The sequence below is a fragment of the Triticum dicoccoides genome, chromosome 2A (genome assembly GCF_002162155.2).
Source record: "Triticum dicoccoides isolate Atlit2015 ecotype Zavitan chromosome 2A, WEW_v2.0, whole genome shotgun sequence".
In the NCBI taxonomy this organism is placed as follows: Eukaryota; Viridiplantae; Streptophyta; class Magnoliopsida; order Poales; family Poaceae; genus Triticum; species Triticum dicoccoides.
The window spans coordinates 539,161,871-539,185,845 of NC_041382.1; the positions used below are offsets into that span (position 1 = coordinate 539,161,871).

A 23,975-nucleotide genomic window follows, 5' to 3' on the forward strand; every position below is an offset into this window, starting at 1 on the left:
CCTACGCCTTGACACCGCTTAGGAAAATAGGGTGGGAGCTGCGTAAAAAGCTCAAGCTACGGTTGTTAGGTTTAGATGAGATCGAGCAGGTGCGAAAGAAGCAGAGCTCCCGCATCAATTGGCTTAGGGCGGGCGACGCCAGCACAACTTTCTTCCATGCCAAGATCAACGCAAGACGGTGAAATTTTTTCATCTTATTGCTTAAGAAAGGGAACTGCAGAGTGACTGATCACAAGAAGAAAGAGGAGGTGATCAACGACCATTTCCATAGCATCATGGGTATGAAGCTCACGCGCACTTGCACAATCAACTAGGATGCGATCAACTTGCCGCAGATCGACAACGAGGGAATGGATCTTCCATTCTCTAAAGAGGAGGTCTGGCAAGCAATCAAGTAAACACCGACGGATCGCCCCGAGTCTAGATGGCTTTTCGGGGATTTTCTACCAAAGCTGCTGGGATACTATCAAGCAGGATATCATCGGTGCCCTAAATCAGTTCTACCACATGAACTGGTCAAACTTAGGGATCCAGAACTCTACAAATGTAGTGCTCCTATCTAAGATTGCCGAGGCCTTCAAAATCAGACAGTTCAGGCCAATCAGCTTGGTGCATTCCTTCGCAAAGCTCATTGCCAAGATCCTGTCCATCAGACTTGCACCTAGAATGGCCAGCATCATATCTCCTGCCCAGAGTGCCTTCCTAAAAAATAGATGCATCCATGACAACTACCTATTCATCAGGAATGCCGCACCAGTTTCCACAGAAAAAAGAAGCAGATGCTGCTGTTTAAGCTGGACATTGCCAAGGCGTTCGACTCAATCTCGTGGGAATACCTACTGGAGCTGCTGCAAAATCTAGGTTTCTCGCTCACGTGGCGCAACTGGATCTCCGTGCTCTTGGCCTCGTCCTCCTCTGTTGTCCTCCTCAATGGAATCCCATGCCCAATGATACAACACATGTGTGGCCTACGGCAGGGGGACCCTCTGTCCCCGTTCTTATTCATCTTGGCGATCGACACGCTGTATCGTGTTCTCGAGGCAGCACAAAGCTCTGGACTCCTAACACCCCTTCCTAGTAGAGATGCCATTGAGACTCAGTCTGTATGCCGACGCCACCATTCTCTTCTCCAACCCCAACGGAGAGGATATCTCCTGCCTCCTGGATATCATGCATCACTTTGGCGAGGCCACAGGGCTGCGGATGAACCCCCAAAAGTCAATTGTTGCTCCCATCCAATGCCAGGAGATCGATCTAGACCAAGTCCTAGTGGACTTTGCTGGGGCACGTGTTGCCTTCCCGATCACATACCTTGGCCTTCCAATAACCTTAGGTAGGCTCAGAAAGCTGCACCTGCAATTCGTCTTCGATAAAATTAGGGCAAAGTTAGTCAGCTGGAAAGGTAGACTGATGAACGTCGCCGGCAGACGCGCACTCCTGCGTTCGGTGCTTACGGCTATGCCTATATTTGCACTCACCATAATCCATACAAGCGTCGGCTTCCTGAAGGACATAGATAAAATCTACAGAAGTTCCTTTGGGCGCAAGAAGAAAACCTTACTGGTGGCAAGAGCAAGGTCAGCTGGCGCGAAGTGTGCTCCTCGGTGGAGCTGGGTGGTCTTGGGATCCATGATCTCCAAAAATTTGCCAGAGCGCTCCGTCTCCATTGGCTCTGGCTGTCCTGGGCTGAACCAACCAGGCCTTGGATCGGCTCGGCCATTCCCTGCTACGAGCGGGACCGACCCCTTTTGCTGCTGCCACAATTGTCAGGATTGACAACGGCGAAACTGCTTTGGTCTGGGAATCAACATGGATGGGGACACTCCCTCTGCGAGAAATTGCCCCGGCTGTATCGACAAACAAGAGCAAAGACCCGATCTGTTAGGGAGGTGCTGCATGGACACAGATGGATCCAGGACATCAGAAGACCACCTTTCTCTGATGATTTCCTAGAGCAGTTCTGCTGTCTCTGGAGCCTAGTCCGGAATGCAGAGGCAAGCCTCACCGCCGGTGTCGCGGATTCGATCACCTGGCAAACAACCGCATCAGGAGCCTACTCCGTTGCGGCCGCTTACAAGCTGTAGTTTAATGGCAGGGTGGACTCTCCTTTCCCAAACATGTTCTGGCGGGCTTGCCCCCCCCCCCCCTCGCCGCAAGTTTTTCATCTGGCTGCTCATGTTGGATAGGTTGTGGTGTGCTGATCGCCTACAACATCGCGGCTGGCCAAACAACTATTTCTATCCACTATGCCTGCAAAACTTAGAGACCTCGCTGCACATTCTTTGGGAATGTCCGCATGCTAGGACGATCTGTCAAAAGGTTGCTGCTTGGGCAGGATGCAGTTCACTTGATCCCATTGGTTGGTAAAAGCCAGAAAACTTCAAAGAGACGTGGATATCAATTGTCTCCAAGACGACGGCAGAACAAAAGAAGGGCATCAAATCGATGATGATTCTAGTGTCATGGAGGATATGGCTCGAGCGAAACAACAGAATCTTCAACAACAAAGTATCCACGGTGGAAACCTCATTAAGGGAGATACGAGGAGACTTGGATATGTGGAGACTGGGGGCGCGATCTGCTTGCTGTTGTCCTTCGGCGACCCAGGCTGAGAGATTTTTCGCATGTGATGTTTCTTCCTCTTTTTCTTCTTTTTAGTTTCCTCTTCTTTTTCCTTCTTATGACCGCCTTGATCAATGTACATATTGCTCCCTACATATCATAATGAAAAAGACCAATGTTGCTGGTCTCCCTTCAAAAAAAAGGACGCCGATAAGTGCCACACGTGTGGGCGTTAGGGAATCCGCCCACACATTTTGTGTGGTGTATAAGAGGAACAGCCCACACACCTACGTGTGGGCAAAACAATTAGCGCCCACACGCCTCTTTTTTTCCCCTCCCGATCCCTCTCAGACGCGTGCGTGTGGGCGAAGTTGATAATGCCCACACGCCCGTATGTCAGGCCTCGTACCTCCTGGTCCCGCACACCACGCGTGATGGTCACCGCGCGCCCGCAGTTGTCATGGTCCAGACCCTCGTCCATGTTCGTTTAATTGCAGTTGCCATGTCGCTGAACTACGGTTGCCATGTCAGACAACTGCAGTTGCCATGGTTGCTCAACTGCAGTTGCCATGTATGGTCTGATCTAATGTAGTTGCCATGATTTCATAACTTTAGGAGTTGCCACATACTAACACTAGGCAGTTGAGAGAGTTGACATGTGCTCACAAGCATGCTAGGGCAGTTGCCATGTAAAAAGGAAGAGTTGCCATCTCTTACGTGCACGTTAGGGCAGTTGCCATGTACATGCACGTTAGGGCAGTTGCCATGTACATGCACGTTAGGGCAGTTGCCATGTACCATGCAAAAACATATGGCAACTTGGTAAAAGAGAGTTCCCATCTGCTTACGTGCACACTAGGCAGTTGCCGTGTACTCTGCAAAACACATGGCAAACTCGGGTAAAAAAAGAGAGTTGCCACCTGCTTATAAAAGCACACTAGAGGCAGTTGCCATGTGCAGTGCAAAAATACATGGCAACTAGCAGCTTGGGTGTGGGAGAGGAGAAGGGCGTGTGGGCAAAATGCCAAATGCGCACACACTAGCCCTTGTGTGTGCGTGCAAAGTGGCGTGTGGGCGAACTACTGAACGCCCACACACCAGCCCCTCCTGTGTGGTGAAACGGCCGTGTGGGCGACCGGCTGAACACCCACACACCAGGCCAGTCCTACGTGGCACTAGAAACATGCCAAGATTCGTGCGCTCACGAACGGACGCGGATCCACGCGTGTGGGCGAGATGCAAACGCCCACACGTATGGGCGTTAACATTTCCGGAAAAAAAATGGAGTTCCGTAGGTGGGCAGTGGACAGTCCATAGTGCGGCACAGCTTCAGACTAGCTGTGAATGATGCAAAAAAGGGGAAAAGTGTATGGCTCCTTGATCAGATCAACTACGGATCGACCGCAGTGGAGTATTTAACCAAAAACTACCACAATTCACGGAACCGTGACGAAAAACTACCACTTTACAAATTTGTGCCGAAAACTACCATTTTCTCACTAATCTTTGACTAAAAACTACCAAGTCTAAAAAGAGTCCGATTCAACTCATTTAAACTCGATTATGACAGAGTTGGCCCACACATCAGTGTCTATCTTCTTGCTCCTCCTATATCTCCCTAAAAAAGGCAATCTAGTCCCCGTAAGTTTCGCAAAAAAGCAATCGAATCCCTGTTAATTTTGAAAAAAAAGCAATCCAGTCCCTTTACGCCGGCCGGGTTTGGCGGCGGCCATAGCACGCATCCGAGCTCGTTCATGGCGCTCTCCGTGGTGGACATGGCCGCCGTCGTCGAGCAGCGCCTCGAGGCCCGCGCTCTAGCGCCGGCCGAGGCCAGCCGCTGCTGGTGTCCGCTCCTCCGATGGCCGCGCTTTGCTCCTTGCTGCTGGTGCTCTCGGGCGGGCGACGACTGTTGCCTCCGCTGCTGCTCCTTGGGCGGGCGGAGCTAGCTAGCTTCCACGCACCACGGACGGACACAGCCAAAGCTAGCTAGCTCCCGTGCGTACCGCAGCTAGCCAGAGCTAGTTAGCTCACGGACGCAACCCGAGCTAAGCCACCGCCGATGCATGCCGCCGCTCGCTGTCGCTGCTACTTGCGGCCGCCGCTGCTGCATGCCCGCTTATACTATTTAAAAAAACTAGGGACCCGATTGCTTTTTTAGCCCGCTTATGTGTGGGCCCAATTAGTCAGAAACGCGTTTATACGAGTTGAATCGGGCTCTTTTCAGACTTGGTAGTTTTTAGTCAAGGATTAGTGAGAAAATGGTAGTTTTCGGCACAAATTTGTAAAGTGGTAGTTTTTGGTCACGGTTCCGTGAATTGTGGTAGTTTTTGGTTAAATACTCGCCGAGGTGAGCCTGTGACCATAGGTTGTCGCCGTCTCAAAGGATTCCGCTACTGACATTAAGCTACCAATCGTAAGTCAAGAGCCAAAGCCAGCACGAGGCAAAAGCGTTCTCCACTAGTATTACGAATCCAAGTGTTCCACGCCGTAGATGAGGCGGGATCAGATGCCACTCGGTTCAGAGCGACACTTCCCATCCAAGAACAGGCTACATATTCCATAACTTTACTTGGATATTTACTTAATCGTCAAAGCCAAATGGCTCGAACTAAACAGTACAAGTCGATAATAAGAAAAGCTGCTCTCTGTGGCCGATGTCCCGGCTTCCCGCGCGCCTTGCTCTCCCCAGCTCCGGCGGACTCCCCCGGCCACTGGCCATGCCCGGCTTCCACACGCAGGTCTCCTTTGGCCCGTCTTGTTGTACTCTATCTTTTACTCCCTCCGTTCGAAAATACTTGTCCTAAAAATGGTTGTTTTTATATTTGTTTTAGTTCTAGATACAACCATTTCTAAGACAAGTATTTCCGAACGGATGGAGTACAAGCAAGATATAACCTGGATTTGAAATTTTAAACTCCGGAGAGCATGGGCATCCACCTTGGATTTGAAGTTTTAAAACGAAATTGGAAAGAATTCACAAAGCGTTGCTTTTGTGGTAACGAATGAGTCTTGGAGCATCTATTTGTTCACTGCTCACTTGCCAAGCTATTGTGACAATCTATCCATATAATTTTTAATCTAACTTCACCCATGAGTAGTACGGATATGTTTGGACATTGGTCGCACTCCGATGCAACCTCACCGTCGGGACACTTCACCCTTCACACCTGGGTGACCTCGCGCCATTGCAGCGGGAGGCCATTCAGCGCCTTGTCGCTGGCTTGTCTGCCCAGGCCCTGGGAGAGGTGGTCGTCCGCGATCACCTCTACGCCGCCGTGTTCGCCCTGGTTGCGCGTGTGTGCTTCGGCGACGGTGTTGACGAACGCCATGTGAGCGCCATGCAGCGGGTGATACAAGAGTTCGTCGTCGCCGCCGGGGAGCTCAACGGCATCCCCCTCGGCTCCAGGCTAGCTAGGCTCGTCCACCGGAGGTGGCTGCGCCATCTCCTCGCTTTCCGTGAGTTAAAACACAGGTTTAGGGTTTTGCATGGGTGGTTGACATCCAGCCTCACGTCTCAATATGTAACTGATCACAGTTACAATTACCTACGTATATAAATACATGTACAAGGACAATATACTAGACCCTACTTTACATGCCCCCTCAATCTGAACTATATACAAGATTCAGATTGGTTCTAAAGCGGTCTAGCATCTGTCTAGTAGCGGGTTTAGTAAATAGATCCGCTAACTGATCATCTGTAGAAATAAACCTGACTTCCAGTTCACAAGCAGCTACTCGTTCTCTCACAAAATGGAAATCGATCTCAAGTGTTTAGTCCGAGCATGGAACACTGGATTCGTTGTCAGGTAAGTCGCCCCTAAGTTATCACACCACAATATAGGAGTGCGCTGCCGTGGGACTCCAAGTTCTGTGAGAACTGAGTCTATCCAAATGGCTTCAGTTGCGCCATTGGCCAATGCCTTATACTCTGCCTCGGTGCTTGATCTCGAGATTGTGGGTTGCTTCTTCGAGCTCCAAGATACAAGATTGGGTCCAACAAATATAGCAAAACCACCAGTGGAGCGCCTATCATCAACACAGCCTGCCCAGTCTGCATCGATGAATATACTCGCTCCAGTGAATCTGGACTTACGAATCCGTAGTCCCATGTCTAGCGTACCTTTGACATATCTCATAATATGCTTCACTGCTTCCCAATGATCATCTGTTGGCTGAGACAGGAACTGACACACTTTGTTCACCGCGAAGGAGATACCAGGACGAGTGAGGGTCAAATACTGAAGTGCTCCAACCACACTGCGATACCGAAAGGAGTCATCTCTACCCAGTAGTGCACCACTATGACGTGAGAGACTCTCGGATGTAGCAAGCGGAGTGGAAGTGGCCTTGCAGTTCTCCATGTTGACGCGATGAAGAAGATCCAAAGCATATTTTTTCTGCGTCAAGGTCATGCCCCCTGAATGAAAGGACGCTTCCAAACTAAGAAAGGACTCGAGGCGACCCTAATCTTTGATGGGAAAGCTAGCAGACAACGACTGCACAAGACGATCCACCACGGCAGGGGTAGAACCACCAATCACAATATCATCAACGTACACCATCATTTATATTTGTATAATACCCTAGGAGAAGATGAACAAAGATGCATTTGATCTGGAGGCAACAAAACTGAGCTGCAAAAGGCGCTGACTCAAATGAGCATACCATGCATGGGGCGACTGCTTGAGACCATAAATAGACCGCTGAAGTTTGCAGACATGAGAGGGATAAGTGGCATCGTCGAACCCAAGGGGCTACTGCATATACACATCTTCAGCTAAGAACCCATGTAAAAAGGCATTGCTCACATCAATCTGTCGGAGGCTCCAACCACGAGACACAACAAGAGACAGAACCAAGCAAACCGTGGCACGCTTCACCACCGGGCTAAAAGTATCTCCATGGTCAATCCCATGTTGTTGAGTGAAACCGCGAGCAACAAGATGAGCTTTGTGCTTATCAACAGACCCATCTGGACGATGCTTGATTTTGAAAATCCACTTGTAGCTCACAATATTAACACCAGGTGGCCGAGGTACCAACACCCAGGTGTTAGTGTGACGGAGAGTAGCAAACTCCTCGAACATGGCGGCACACCAAGCAGGTTCACCCAGAGCATCACGATGGGAAACTGGCGCGGCGAAGAAGGCACGGCGGCGAGAGTCATACAGAACCGTGCCATCAGTGTAAGACTTCTCCTTGCGCATATGATCACGATGGCGTGTAACCATAGCATGCGCCGGAGCTGCATCGCCGGTAGGAGAAGGCGGCGGCGACGAGGCCTCGGCTGAGGGTGCCGCGGCTAAGGAAACCTCAGCAAGAAGCGACACGGGCCGAGAGACGATGGTGGGCTGGACCAGCCCAGGCGAGGGTGGCGGCCTGGGCGGCGCACATGGCAAGGGTGGCAACCCAGCCGCGTCTGCGGGCGCTCCCTCTAGCGAGGCAGCCATGCCGGCCTCGGGCGGCGGGACATGCACGTCCTGAGCATGCACGTCGGGCGCATCAGGAGGCTTCGGAGCAGCAACATGTGCCTGGGGGGAACTCAAAACAATATCACCTGCAAAGGACAAGTTAGGTGACAAATAGGACAGGTCATATTTACGCACATGGCCATCTGAAACCGGTTCATCGGAGGGGAAAGTGAGTGCATGTTCAAGAGAAGCAGGATCAACCGAGACGCCAGGTTGGGAGTAAGGAAACACAGTTTCATCGAAAACAACATCACGAGAGATGTATATCCGACCGGAGGTACGGTCAAGATACTTATAGCCCTTATGCAAAGGACTATAGCCAAGGAAAAGACACATCTTGGAACGAAATTCAAGCTTGTGAGCATTGTACTTGCAGAGACTAGGCCAGCAAGCACACCCAAAAATCCGAAGGGAGGAGTAGTTGGGCTGAACGTGAAACAGAAGAAACAGAGGTGTGTCCTTATTGAGAACCGGAGTGGGCATACGGTTGATGAGGTAACATGCCATAAAGCATCATCCCAAAACCGAAGTGGAAGAGAGGAGTGCGCAAGCAAAGCAAGACCGGTCTCGACCAAATGTCGGTGTTTGCGCTCAGCAATGCCGTTCTGCTGAGAGGTATGTGGACATGACACTCGGTGAGAGATGCCCGTGCGCTAAAAGTAGCGATGGAGTTTGTGGTATTCACCACCCCAATCGGACTGAACAGCCTTGATTTTATAATCCAGAAGGCGTTTGACATGAGCCTGAAAGTTGCAGAAAACTTGCTCAACATCAGACTTGTGTTTGAGCAAATAAATCCAAGTGAAGCGCGTGTAGTCATCAATAAAACTAACATAATACTTGTACCCTCCCGACGAAGCAAGATCGGGACCCTAAACATCTGAATGTATTAATTCAAGAGGTACAGTAGTGATATGAAACGGAGTAGAATAAGGTAGTTGATGACTCTTAGCACGCTGACAGGCATCACAAACTAACGATGAATTATTTGAACTAGAACACGGAAGTTCATGACTCCAAACAATGGAAGTGACCACATTATTTGTAGGATGACCAAGATGTTGATGCCATTGCGACGACGAAACTTGAACACCAGAGTGGGCATGGCGAGATGATGAAGATGACACACGAGCGAAAGGGACCGGATAGACCCCCTCCGGTAACTTCTACCGTGAAGGGTGACGCGCCTGGTTGCTTTGTCCTTAACAAGGATAAAACGACGGTGAAATTCAACAAACACTTCATTATCACAAAGACGATAAATAGAGAGAAGATGCTAGCTGATGTGTGAAACATGAAGGATGGTACGCAGTGTAAGAGATGAACCGGGTAAACACGAATGACCAATGTGTGAAATAGACAAACATGCACCATTGGCCACCCGAACCTGATCCTTGCCGCCATAGCGCTCGTGAACCTGGAGGCTCTCAAGATCATTAGTCAAGTGATCCGTAGCCCCGGTATCCAGCACCCAAGGAAAATCGACGGTGTTGGCGGAGGCCGAGTTGGCGGAGCGGGAGTTGTGATCCTGATCATAGAGCTTCCGGCAGTCGTCGGCTTCATGGCCCCGGTTCTTGCAACCTTGGCACCGGGGACGCTAGCGGTTGCGACGCCCACCGCCTCCGCCATTGTTGCCCCTCCTCCTTGTCGGCCATTGTCGGCATACCCAGCGTTGCGGTCACGGCCGCCGGTGTTGCCGCCATTACCGCCCCGGCGGCTCTGCCCTGGCTGGCCATTTCCATCAGCCGGGCGCCCCCCCCCCCTCTTGGGAGGGATATGGATTGGAGTAGGGCGCGTGTTCGCCCGCGCTGTACGCACCCGAGCGGGTCACGGCGTTCGCGGAGGGAGACCACCCCTCCACCGCACTCTGTTGTGCCTGCAGCGCCTTGAAGAGCAGAACCAAAGAGTAAAAGCTGGAGTAGGGCATGGGTGCGTTACTCACGCCCAAGGAGGCGGTGATGGAGTTGTAGGCGGAGCCGAGGCCAGTGAGGATGTGATCGATAAGCTCATCATCGCAGATCGGGGAGCTGGCGACGGCCATAGTGTAGGCAAGGGCCTTCATCTTGTGCATGTATTCCGCGGCGGACAAATCATCCTTCCTCAGTGACTGAAGTTGCCGCCGAATGTGGCGGACATTGGCGCGGGTCTGGACGCCGAACATGGCGGGGCTGTCCACACAGCATGCGCTGACTCGCAGCCAATGAGTTGGCATGCAATATCCTCATCCATGGAGGTGAGAAGAAGCCCCTTGACGCGCTGATCTTGAACCCACCATTGGTGGTACTCCGGGTTGGCGACGGTAGTGGCAGCGTCGCCGATGCCGACAACTAGTGTTTTGGCCGGTGCCGCCTTGGTGCCATCGAGGTGTCCGTGGAGGTTGGCACCGGCAAGAACGGTGTTGGTGATGCCCCCCCCCCCAGAGCATGAAGTTCTGGCGACCGAGGCGGACGGAGATCATCGGGACGGCGAGCACGGCGGGGATCGTGGCGACGGGGAAAGAGACGAGGGTGTCGGCAGTTTGGCCGACGGACATAGTGGAGGATGACATCGCAGCGACGGCGCGGATGGAGCAGCGCACGACGGCGGCGCGGGAGATGGCATGCGCAGCAGCAGCGATCGGAAGCGGCGGCAGCGTACGGGCAAAGCTAGCTAGCTAGCTAGCAAGCAGCTGGATGGATTCCTGCGTATGCGTGTACGTGAAGTAGCAAGAGGCGGCGGTGACGCGGAAGATGGGATCGGGCGGCGGTGCGAGGGACCTGCGGTGGCGGCCCGACCTGGCTTTGATACCAAGTTAAAACACAGGTTTAGGGTTTTGCGTGGGTGGTTGACATCTAGCCTCACGTCTCAATATATAGATCACAATTACAATTACATACGTATAAAAATACGTGTACAAGGACAATATACTAGACCCTACTTTACATCGTGGCCGCCAAGCTGAGCTCTTCGTTGGTGGATCGTGTGCTGGGTTCGTGGTTCGTGGATGACAGGTATGGTTTTCTCCTCCGGCATCTTAGTCGTATGGGGGTGCCAGATCTGGAGTTTGATGGCGTGTCCGAGATGTTGTCCCGGTCTGATTCGTTCAACGGTAATGGTTTCACTTTTGGTGAACCACTTTGAAGGTCCGCAAAGCTGCATATCAGCGATGAAGCCGCTTCGAGTTCGGATGTGAAGGTGATCCGTCATTGTTTCCTTTGGTGGCTGCTATGGTGGTCCCGGAGGCCTGTGACGTGCGTTAGGGTCAAGTTTAAAGGTTTCTTCGGTCTTAATTGCAACTAGTACCAATGCCCGTGCGTTGCACCGGGCGATCTTTTTTGTAAAACCTGCTCCTCTAGAGTGCCACTATGTGCCACTTCTTATATCCAAGACAAATGTTGAAAATAAGGTTGCCCTCATTCGCTATAATGTGAATATGCCTTCATGTTGCCGTACTTGAATTATCACGAAGCAATGCTTTAGGTTGAGGTATGAGTCTGCTCTTCAGCCAGCTCCACAAGAAAACCTAGATTGCCTCTCCTCCTCTTGCCGCCGCCATGGTACACTGCCGGTCACAACCCAAGCATAGCCGTCGGCAACGAGGACGTCCTTCGGAGATGTTGTGCCCTGGTGGGCCGCGCGATATGGAGGGGATGGCCGGCTACTGCGTGTGCATTGGTGAGTGGTATGGGCTGCGTCTCAGCTCCAGCGTGTTGGCTACCTTCAGTGGCAGCCCGACCTAGACTGGTCATTGGAGAAGGGGGCTACATGACGGGATCCTAGGCGGCGATGGGTTCTCAGTTGTCTAAGGATTTTGGACAGGGAACCGAGAGAGCGTGTCATCCCTCCATAGGAATATGGTTTTCCGTGTCCTAACCTCGTTTCATTGCTGTGCTTATTCGCGGTCGAGGGTGTGTGGGGTTGTGTCTCTGACATGATTTTGTATGTTTAGGTTTCTGGGGGATTTGTTCGGATTCGATCAATTTTCATGGTCTTGCAGTTTCTACATGCCCTTCTCACATTTTCCTATCCGGGGCAGCAATTTGCTTCACAAATTGCGACCAACGACATCTCCTGGTCTACATCAGTGACTTCTCGGCCACTGCTTCCATAAGCTCCTAGACTGAAAATTTTTTGATCCGTCTAGGTAGAGGCTCATAGGGATGCATGAAGAACAAGAGCTCGTCTCCTAGAGATTTGAATGTTTCCGTACGGGTGAGTTTGTAAGGACATGTGTCCGTTAATATTTGGCCTTAGGCCTTTTTGCAAAGAAAAAAGGATTTGTCACTTTTTGGACAATGAAGTGTGGACGTGAAGAGCATACCCTAACGTACTTCGTCAGCGCCTACTTCAACTTTGCACTGCCATCGGATGGAATAGTACTCCAACTAATCATACTTACAAAGCATGGCAACCTATCTTCTAGCTTACACGTCCTCTAAATCTCAAAAACATGCACCTGCTCTGAACTTTTGAACATTTACTCTGCTGCTCCCAATTTGCAACTGCTTTTCACATTCAGATTTCAGTTAAATGAAAAAGGAGTGGAGGGGAGCAGATTTGTGACAGAAATATGACTGCTAGAGAAGAATAATCTCTCCCTCTCTCTCAGTATACACGCACATATGCACAAGCAAGTAAATCAAACTGCAAAACTGAATGAACCACACCTGCAGCCATACTTTTGTTGCTACCAGGCTAGCCGGAGGCGGACACGGTGGCACTGGTGGCGGCTGACACCACCGATTTTGGAGCTATAGCCTGCGGTGGACGAGCTCACATTCCTTCTTTGGCTTCACGGACCTCACGTCCGCCTTTCCCCGTTCCCCCCTTGGCTCCTAGCACGTGTCCACGTCTACCTCAGCTTCGTCGCTGCTCCCTTCTCGACACGGCAAAGGAGGGGGAGAAGGAGGTGGCGCGTGGAAGCCTTCAACTGGAAATTAACAAAATGTCTAGTTAGAAGAAACGAACCTTTTTATTATCTTATTCATAATCAGACCGTACTCTGAACATAAAGGGTATGCGATCCTAGGACATGAAGCACAACCATCTAGCTAATAGAAACACTCAGCATAAGCTGAAGTAATTCTGTAATAGTACTTACATATTGCTCCAGCCGTATATCTGCAACCTTACAACTACATATATCCATCTCCTCAAGCACCATAGTTGACCATTATTGGCGCTTCACTGCTCCTGGCAACTTGATGCTAATTCGTAGAAACAGTGTTTGGTCTTATTTTGTAATTGACAGTTATATCATCAGAATATGCAGCTCTGAGCCTCCCAACACCTCTCTAGAACAATGAAGGTTTTTTTCTTGCATTATTCTTAGTTTGAATGTAACAAAATAATCAAAGAATGGAACATCCAACAATGATTTAAACAGCGATTTTGTGTGAGGTTTCCATGTGAAAATAATTTTGTTATCTAGACAAAGAATATGGCATGTCTAAAAATGGTCCACCCGTACTGTAAATTTGTAATAGCCTACTTGTTAGCCTAATATCTATATCGAGTTATAGATAAAGGAAGATATACTGACTGATGCAATAGATGTACCTAGAACTTCTTCCCATGCGGTTGATGTAGGCATTAGTACAGAAGTTAGGCCAGTACTGTGGTAGTGGTTCCTATTTGATCCGTGAAAAATCTGCAGCCCTTACTTTCAACTCTGAGGTTGGTACTTTGATGCAATTCCTGAGAAATTAAAAGATGGAAATACCGTAAAAAGCTGCTCAAAGAAGCTTATGCCGTAGTTTATACAGACAACCATATCGATCTGATGAAAAAATAGGATTCGATAAATCTAGAATATCTTGCTTCATCGATAATCAAATTAAAGTTCAAATGGCACAAGAGATTGCTGAGGCCCCATTTGCCAATGCAACCTGAAAGGCAGAAAAGATGAATTAGGAGGAAACATAAATCAAATTTAACTGTCTAAAGTTTAAGAAGGTGTGATGTGATTACCAAACAAACTATAAATCAGTACCAAAAATAAACTAAGCCCTAGTTGATTGTCGTTTTCACGAAATAACATAAAAGTTGCAGTGATCATACCATTGAGTAATAAGCAAACATATCAAACATGTTGACACAAGGTTTCCATTCATAAACCACAAATTGATTCTCTCCCCCGCACCTTTCTTCCTGGGCAATCATCGGATGTCACATCCACCATTGAAAACCACACTGCGAACCATGAAACTACTGTACATAAATTATGACAGATGGAGTAAATTATTGCTTTGAAAGACAGCTTTCAGGCAAAGGAATTAGCAGCCAAATGAAGTCGTTAGTTACTACATCAATGGACCAAACGCCTTCAAGCTATGAGCCTCCTTTACCTCAATTTTGTTTCTTCCCACAAAAGCAAATGGCACGGACAAGGACATTACATCCATCTCCCTGTTGCATTGTCACAAATGTACAGTCAGTTTAATATAAGCAGAAAGCTAATTACGGAACATCAGTGGACTATTCCATAAATGAATTCTCAACCTACTATCAATGCAACTGCTACAGGAAGCAAGGAAAGAAATGAGCGATACACTAATTTCAACATCACAAGGAGTTGCATGAGAAACCAATCTCCAGAAGCTTGTCTTACCAATCCTGCAGAATAACCATCATTTGGAACCTGTCGGAAGAGAATGCATCACTACTATTCTGCAGAAAAGAAACCAGTATTAAACTCCATTAAAATTTATTTTTTCTGAACTCTCTCCATTTTTGAGTTCCACAAAAGACATTTCATCAATGCAGAAATACCAGGTGTCTACCACCACCTGTCATTATAGATTGGGTAGTCTCCTCTAATTTGCCTAGTAATGTAGAACCACCATATTTTCCTGAGTTTCTGCAGCATACAAAACTTAGTTTTGATGCATATAAAATATTGTATGGACTATGAAGGTCATTGATGCAAGCTATACAAGTTAACTGTTTCTTTTAGGAGAAAATTGAGCACAACTAAGCACTTACTTTTCTTATCAAATGACTTTTTTCAGGACCGTTTGCAGACATGTATTGCCTGTTGGATTGGGAGATTGATGCATATAACATGTCCATTGGTTGGCCCTGATCGGGCAGGATTCGGCCATGCCACACACCTACCTGAATCGACACTATTGCAGGCTTGGACTGTCAAGTGATCGGCAAGGAGTCGCGCAGGCCTGCTACAGCTTGCTTGACACAGTCGATGCTGCCTGTCTTCGGTTGCCACTCCTCGTGGCGACTCCCTATACCTCCAGATCTAATGGCAACGCCTACTGCCACCGTTGTCAGGGCCTTCGAGGCGCTCCATGAGCTCATTCCACTCGGGCTAGGGATGTAGTAGCTCCAACCCGCTTAACTCAATTTTATCATCATTTCAAAAAAAACGAAATAACCTAAATTATTAGTACTCATGCACACAGAGCAAATTTTGTTGCACAATATAGTGTAGGAAATTAAAGACAAACACTTGTTAGAGTGTGACAGATGCCGAGTCAGAATGACCCCGCAAAGTTAGAAATTAATCGTATAGACCACTGATAGTAAATTGGTTACGTGGTCTTGCAAAGTGGAGGAAAATAATTTCCTACTGATAGGTTATCTGATTGACAAAAACGATGAGAGATATAGGCACAATCCAGCCAGCGACTGGGAGATGAACTGCACATATACAATACTCTCTCCTTCCATCTATATAGGGCCTAATGCGTTTTTCGAGGCTAACTTTGACCAAATATTAGAGCTATAATATATGACATGCAACTTACATAAAGCACACCGTTAAATTCGTGTGTGAAAGGAGCTTTCAATGATATAATTTTCACATTGTGCATGTCATGTACTATTAATCTTGTCAATAGTCAAAGGCGGTCTTAAAAAATGCATTAGGCCCTTTATAGATGGAAGAAGGGAGTAAATCAAAACAATGGAAGGTCCCTAAAAACAGTGGAGTGGCAAGAGAGGGATTAGAACCACGACCGTGAACTTGGAGTTGGCGACGGAGCAAAACTAGGAGATCCTCCTCTGCCTCGTTGCACCGGCAGGCGGCGGCGGTGGCCTCGATGACGGCCGAGGTGCGCCACCTGCAAGGACTTCGCGCCGCCGCGCCGGATCCCTTCGTCTCCCGTGCCCGTCCACCATCGCCCGACTCCGGCAAGCTCCTACCTAAGTCGATGCGCCGCCCCTCCTTACTCCCTCCTTCTCTCCCTCATTTCCCTTCCTTCCTGCCCAGGAGCCGCAGACTCCATGTATCCACCAGGGAATCCGCGCTCCGGCCATCCTCGTCGTCACTAGTGACCCCACCTCGCCGCCGGCCTCTGGATCCGCCTCCCCGGCCCCTGCATCGCATGGATCCGCCCCCTGCAAGCTCCAACCGCCGCGCCGCCCCCAGCCGCTTGAGCCGCCACCCCGTCCCGATTTAAAAAGGATCATGGGTTGAATACTCTAAACCACAGGGTGTTTTGTGCAAAAACAAATCGTTTTTCCATATCCACTAACAAAGGGACTGCGGGTTGATTTCTCTAAAACAGAGGGTCTTTTATGCAAAACAGCCGGCGACGTACCACCAGAAGCAATCGCTGATTTATTAGTAGGTAAAGAGGTAAAGATAAAGATTTTACTTCTTGACTGTTGTTCCTTTGTGCAAAGGCTAGCGTTTTGCTGTCTTTTCAGCTTTGCCAGGTCGGTTTGTACGTGGCTTGTACTATGATCCTTATGATATAAATGAGACATGTATTATCGCGAAAAAAAAAAACTGAGCTCTTCCTCCCTCTCATCGCAGCACGGCGGCGTTCGGCGTCCGTACGTCGACTCACTCATCGATGTCCGCGTCCCCAGTGACGACACGGGCGGTATGGACATCCTCTTAGAGACGACGAGATGGTGAGCCTTGTGTCAGAGTTCCTCGGCGGGGGCGCGGATACGATCGTGGCCATCATCGAATGGACGCTCGCTCACCTCGTCATCCAGCCAGAGGTCCAAGGCAAGCTGCGTCGCGAGGTTGACGCCGTGGACACGGTCTCCGTCGACAAGAGCCTCCGCAAGATGCCGTACCTGCACGCGGTCGTGCTGGAGAGCCTCCGGATGCACCCATCGGTGCCGTTCGTCCCACGCCGAGTCCGCGCCGAGGACGCTACGTTGCTGGGCGAAACCACTGTGCCGACCGGCGACTTCAACGTGCGGTTTTTTGTGGGGGACATCGGGAGAGACAGGAAGACATGGACGGATCCCGACGAGTTCCAGCCTGAGCGGTTCCTGGCCGGAGGCGAGGCGGAGGGCGTTGGGCCATCGGCAGGTCCCAAGGAGATGAAGATGATGCCGTTTGGTGCGGGGCATGGGTTCTGCCCGGGCATGGGTCTGGCCATGGTGAACATCAAGTGCTTCTTGGCAACGCTCGTGCGTGAGTTCGAGTGGGCGCCGCCGGCGGAGGGCGGCGGCGGGGTCGACATGAATGACCCCAACGTGTTCTTCAAGGTGATGAAGAAGCCACTTTCCACCCGTGTTACACGACGCACCCGTTCCGTGTAGAGTATCAGCTGCACATGTGTGTCCTCGATGGCTCATCAGCTAACCTACTTTCAGTTCGCCAGCTAGCTTCTCGATCATGAGATGTGCCAGTGTCATGTTCCTTCTAGCTAGCGGCACGTGCAAAGATACCATATGTCCAATCCCCCAAGGCTCCACTATCCCCCGCACAGGCACACGAAATTAATTAGTACTGTATCTGTGTTCCTGCCTTCGGGCATCATGCTTCTCCAAAGGAAAAGATTGATTAGTTTCATCAGCAAAATGATGGGATGCTATTTGCTCGCATAAACTTGTCAGTGTGCACTACATTGAACCGCAGCTGTAGTGTGAATGCCTGTACGAACTTCCCGGAGAGCCCCCATGGGCGCTCTGGTTGGCATCTTTTGAGTTCTTCTCTGCCGAGGAAAACGTTGCACACACGGCCTGAGGAGGACCCTCGCTCTCCTCTCCTTAAGAGCAATGTTTAATCGGAAGTGGTAGTAAATCTTTCTTCCAGCTCATATCTTGACAGACTTGCCCACAAAATTATTCATCCCACGCACATTTGTGGTGGCTCCAAACAAGAGCGTGAATGCTACACTCGAATACCTGAAACTGAAAGCATCGGACCAAGGTAAGCACCATATTGAAAAGAACGATATTGAAGAGAAGATGCATCTTTCTATATGATGATGAAGGTGCAAATATAGTTTACCTGATGCAGGCATTGGGGGAATCAGGTTCCTAGGGGGCATTGGGGGCCTTACGCGAATCGGTTTGCTTTCTTGCGCCTCCACGATCACTACGTCGGAGGTGAGAAAAGACTTGGCAACAACAGCAGAATGCTCTATGCAACACCTCACAACCTGACATATTTGTGCAGGGCAGACGAATTGCAGAGTTAGTGATGCCAGTCAGCGTTATTAATTGGTTTAGTTCGAGAGACATAGGATTATTTTAACCATCCTTCTATCATTGTTTCACTAACCTTTGATGGGTCCAATATTCCAGAAGCCATCAAGTCCTCATAGCAGCCGTTGGCAGCATTGTAGCCATAACTTGCATTGTCATTTGCCAGCACCTTCAACAGCAGCAGTCAAATGCATGTTAGCCAGAATTTATCCTCGGGTAGGGAATAGTTTACCAGACAAATGTGCATGTAACTGAACCAAAAGAGCTGCTGCTCGCTATTGATAACCTTTTCGATGACGAACTTGCCACTCATCCCGGCATTGTTAGCTATTAGTGTGCTAGGGTAGCTCAGAGCATGTTTGAAGATGTCAGCACCAATCTGAACAAGCAATGAAAGGAGTTATGGCTCAAGACAGAAAAAACAGTGCATTTATCAGTGTGGTAAATGGCCATCCAAACTATATATGTATTGCTGCAGTATCCATGGATCAAGAAATCGTTATTTTCGATAAAGCACAAGCACCTTGACTACTACAAAAGCATAGTTGCACCAGTAGGCCCGGATTGTGGTGAACTCGAGTTGAGCCTGTGGATTGCAGTATATGTTTTATTCTTGAATATATGATGAATTATAGATATAAGGAGCCAGAGTGAAATAAATTAATGGATTTTTTATGTGCATCATTCATTCTGTTTTTATAAGGGCCAATATATTAATATCAAGATGACACCAAGTACACCCGGTCTCTGCAGCAACATAACGTGAAGAGCTAGTCGAGACATCGAGGTTGCACAAAGCCAAATCATCCACTGCTTTGGTGGACAATGAAATCCATGTGTAGTACGGCATTTTGGAATACTGATTGTCTTATTGTGAGTTGTTGGCAGTTTCTTGTTTTTTTCTTGTGCACTGCAGTCCTTCTGTATAAACATTTTATGTTTGTCAAATGGTAATTGTGCAATGAAATCGGGATGACGTAGCCCTCTCATATGCCTGGTTTGTTCTCAGATTTAATATAGATCAAGATTTAGGTTTTTGGTCTCCAGAAATTAGCAAGATGGCTATTATAAACTTTTAGTAATGTGTGTTCATTAGATCATCTACTCGGTATACTATAGTCCTTCAGATAATTTCTACAGTGGTAATTAGGGCCACATGCTCATTATTTCCCTAGTTGCATTTTGCACCGTAAATGAAACCATTGTATTTTACCTTCTGCTCTAAATTATCCAATGATTCCTTGATCATGTCAATCTTCTGGGATAATCTTAGTAGGCTGCATCCACCACCAACTACAACACCTTCCTCAATAGCTGCCTGAAATATCCAAGATGTGGTTACGAGATAGGAAAATTGTACTTCACAGAACATCGCATAATAAGATTGTAGATTGGTTAGTGGTACCATGGTTGCATTAAGGGCATCTTCAATTCTCAGTTTCTTATCTTTCAGCTCAATGACTGTTTGAGCACCAACCTGCAATTAACTTGACGCCAGATTATTAGAATCATGCAGTCCAAACAGCACAAAAGGCTAGTTACACAAAGTTTTGCTTAGTTAGCTAAAAATACTTGTGACACCTGATGACCTGAATGATTGCAATTGCACCAGATAACCTTGCAATCCTCTCACCCAGTATCTTTTTCTGGTACCTCTCCTTTGAGTTCTGAAAATTAGAAATGAAAAATATCACCGCATTAAGATGACCATATTCATAGGTCCATGGTAGCTACAGGAAGCTTTAACTGCAGTTTTTCCAGTACGTACATATAAAACGTCACATGGACTATTCCATGTTTTGCATCAAACTATTGGGCTATACCTCAACTTGGCCTTTTATCTGAGCAACCCTTTTCTCAACTGCATGAAGGGTGCTTCCATCAGTAACAATTAGTGTTGAATCTTTCTTGACTATTACTTTAGAAGCAGAGCCTAAGAACTCTTTCCCTGCCTCTTCTAGTGTGTATCCCATGTCATCTCTCACTACTGTACCTGAAAACCAACAAGAGATGTTGATGACTGGAGTTGCATCAGTTGATTTCGTGACCCAGTTATGTACCTCCTGTTATGATTGCAATGTCTTCTAAGCATTGGGTTTTTTGTTCACCGAAAGAAGGAGCCTTAATTGCTGCCACTTTGATCATCCCTGATAGCTTGTTTCTCGTCAAAGTAGACAATGCTTCTTCTTCGACATCCTCAGCAATTATTAACAATGGAAAATCTTCTTTTACAGCACTAAAGCATACCCTTAATAGTTCCCTTGGATCAGAAATTATCTTGTCAACCAACAGGATCTACAAAAGACAAAACATAACTCTTGAAATTATCCAGCAGAATGATGTGTGTGCATCTTCTGATGCAGTGGCCTGGGGAGACATGATGGAGATATCTGCACTACCTTACAGTCAGTGTACTCCGCGGACATATTTGCATGATTAGTCACAAAGAACGGTGAGAGGTAACCACGTTCAAACTGCATTCCTTCGACAACCTCCAAACTGTTTACAGTGCTTCTCCCGTTTTCAATCCTAACCATGCCTTCCCTCCCTACTCTTTTAAAAGCATCAGAAATCATGTTTCCGACAGCGTAGTCGTTTCCGGCGCTAACTGCAGCCACGTGTGCTATTTCATGATCTTCAATCTAGAAGGCATTAATTTACAAAATGTTATGATATCTTTGGTAGGAACATACAGAGGCATTCATAGTCATAGATTAACTGATAAACCATACCTCACGTGACATCAACTTGAGTTCAGAAACCAAAGCATCAGCAGTCCTCCCAATGCCACGCGCAATTTGAACCGGATTCATTCCAGCAGCAAGAACCTACTTTTTGAAAATATTCAGATGCAGGTTTAGGTTTCAGAATTGTTTGTGTCTGTCAATGTTCGAGAGGTGAGTTTCTGAACCATGGTCCACCCGAACCTATAGTGGGCGTCGTATGATATACTACTGTTTCACATGTGGATCTGTTCCCTCTTTGAATTCAAATTTTTTAGTTAGCCTTAACCTTCCCGAACCAGCGTTAACCATTGAACATACTAGTAGGCATGCGTGAGCTCATTTTCTATTTTGAACGAGATAGGCTGGCACACGTACCTAAGAACTGTAGCACTTTTTTTTAAATAGCTCGTGAAAACCGAAGTTTTGTCCTGGCAATTTCTAATAAAATCTGAAACAGACTGAAGCCCTCCGGTATTTTAGTTCATACGAAGAGTAAGTAACTTTGCAAGGATAACTAAAGTTGTAAATCTGTACTGACATACTGCAGCTCATGAAAATCGAAGTTTTATCCTGACAATTTCTAATAAAATTTGAAATAGACTGAAGCCCTCCGGTATTTTAATTCATATGAAGAATAAAGAATTTTGCAAGAATAACTAAAGTTGTAAATCTGTACTGACATACTGCAGCTCGTGAAAATCGAAGTTTTGTCTGAATTTTTTTAATAAAATCTGGAAAGACGGGAGCCCTCTGGTATTTAAATTAAATTCATACGAAGAAGAAAGAATTTTGCAAGGATAAGTAAAGTTGTTCACGTATAATGTGTTGCCTAGTCTCTTCCATCAGATCGGTCTTTTGGTTGCATTGGCTAGAGCATGCACTTCTACAGTTGTAAATCTGCACTGACACACTGCAGGTAGTCTTTTATATCCATAAGACTTTACAGAATGATTTGAAATGCTAGGTTAAGTCTTACAGCCCAAAAAATGTTCAAAAAAATAAATATGTACTATTATAAACCTAAAAAAAATGTATGCCGCATCCGCAAATACGGTTGAGTTTTACAGCTTATAAAGAAAGCATGCGCCAAAATCATACTACAACTGGGAATAAACAACAAAAATAAAACAAGCAAGCTCCCTCGTCTACTAGGAATAAACAAGTATGAATAGTGATGGTGCATAGGAGACAACATTCACATAGTTCCAAGGAATATAGTATTTTATATTATACCTATGGTGCTAGCATCTACTAGTAGGTTTACTTAGCAACTATAGCCCACCTAATCTCCCTTTTAATGACTCCCGTCATAGTTTACCTTACCCGCTGTGCACACATCCGGGTAAACTGTGTCTAGAGGTGAGTGGCCCTGAGCATAAGTGCGGGTAGACCATGGTCTACCCAACATTTTCGGTCAATGTTCATTATACCAAAAACTTCTCCTGATGACTTTCCAAACCAAGAAATATAGAGAACTACGGTGCAATTCTGTATCAGCATACCTTCATTCCTTCAGCAATGAGGCCTTGAGCAAGGATTATAGAAGTGGTACACCCATCGCCGGCAATATCGTTCGTCCTGGCGCCGGCCTGTCTGACCAATTTAACTCCTAGATTTTCCAGCGGGTCCTCCAACTCGACCTTGTACGATCCAGTAGAAAAAACAAATGAGTTTACTGAAAATTACAATCACTCCAAAAGATCGAAAATTACCCGAGCATTGCAGGAACATGTACTGAATCTGAAGAGCAGGCCGGCATGAGGTCAGTGGGAGTACCTCCTTGAGGACCGTCTCCCCATCGTTGACGATCTTGGGAGGGCCATACTTGTTGGCGAGCACCACATTCCTCCCCTTGGGACCCAGGGTCACCCCCACCAGCCGCGCCACCAGGTCCACACCAGCCTGCAAGAAGCTAAATTCAGAACGCAGCACGAGTTAATTCGACGACGAGGCAAGTTGCTGCGTTACCTGCAACTTCTTGGTGGCGGAGAGGTCGTGGTTGAAGTGCAGGTCCTTGTAGACGGGCATCGGCGGCGTCTTCTTGGGGGAGAAGGGCAGGGTGGGGGCCTTGCTGGAGAGGGAGGGGGGAGGGGACGGAGGGAGCGGCATCCTCGACATGCTGCCTTTCTGTGCAGAGGTGAGAGGTTGGAGGGGGTGAAGACAACGATAAGGCTGCTGTTGCTGGGAGAAAGGCCGTGGATACGCGGTTGCGTCGCGCCAAAAAGCGTCATTGAAAAAAAATATCTACTTTGCCAGTCCCGTCGCGTCCCGGCGTCCCCGCCAAAAGGGCGACGGCGAGGACGTGGAGGCAGCAGTTGTTTGCGGCGGAGGAGCTGGGCGAAGCGAGGCCCCGGCAGTTGCTGGGCTTGGACAAGGCTTTCTTCAGCCCGCGTGGGGAGAGACGGGTGGCTGCCATTGCGGGTAAATCCTAATCGGCGCTTTTCTTCTTTCGAAAAGGCAGTTATCCTGTCTTCGTTAAAAAGAAAAGGATCGCTTAGTTAATTAGAAAAAACCGAACGAAAATTAGATTGCCCAGTTAATTATGAAGAACCTGATCAAAACCATTACAACCGTTGAGCATCACACATAAAAAAATCCCACGCACACCACTTCAAAGAAGGCCTCGGCGAGACAACACACAGACGCCATCGTCATCACTCCTCTCCTAGGGGCGTCATCGTCATCCCCATCCCTACACTCTGAGCAAACGATTCCGACTTCATCATAGGCGATCATCGACTCAACCCATACTGTAGCAGACGCGTGAAGCTTGCATGAAGATCTGCGCCAAAACTAAGCCACCTGCGACAGACAGCGCAGT

The 23,975-nt window shown here is 48.1% G+C and overlaps 1 protein-coding gene and 1 pseudogene across 1 annotated transcript; one reads left to right on the top strand and one right to left on the bottom strand.

Moving 5' to 3' along the window:
• The first annotated feature begins 16,740 nt into the window (after positions 1–16,740).
• LOC119357933 lies at positions 16,741–17,537 on the top strand (annotated as a pseudogene).
• Positions 17,538–17,717: 180 nt separating this feature from the next.
• Positions 17,718–23,287, bottom strand: LOC119355250 (ruBisCO large subunit-binding protein subunit beta, chloroplastic-like). Its single transcript, XM_037622038.1, has 14 exons — positions 23,123–23,287; positions 22,931–23,056; positions 22,657–22,794; positions 21,161–21,256; positions 20,828–21,070; positions 20,489–20,723; positions 20,252–20,421; positions 20,018–20,095; positions 19,834–19,905; positions 19,642–19,746; positions 18,715–18,807; positions 18,505–18,597; positions 18,232–18,382; positions 17,718–18,131 (listed from the first exon to the last, which is right to left on the bottom strand). Exons 1-14 carry the CDS (start codon positions 23,270–23,272, stop codon positions 18,112–18,114), a joined length of 1,770 nt encoding a protein of 589 aa, XP_037477935.1. The 5' UTR covers positions 23,273–23,287; the 3' UTR covers positions 17,718–18,111.
• Between the last annotated feature and the right edge of the window lie 688 nt (positions 23,288–23,975).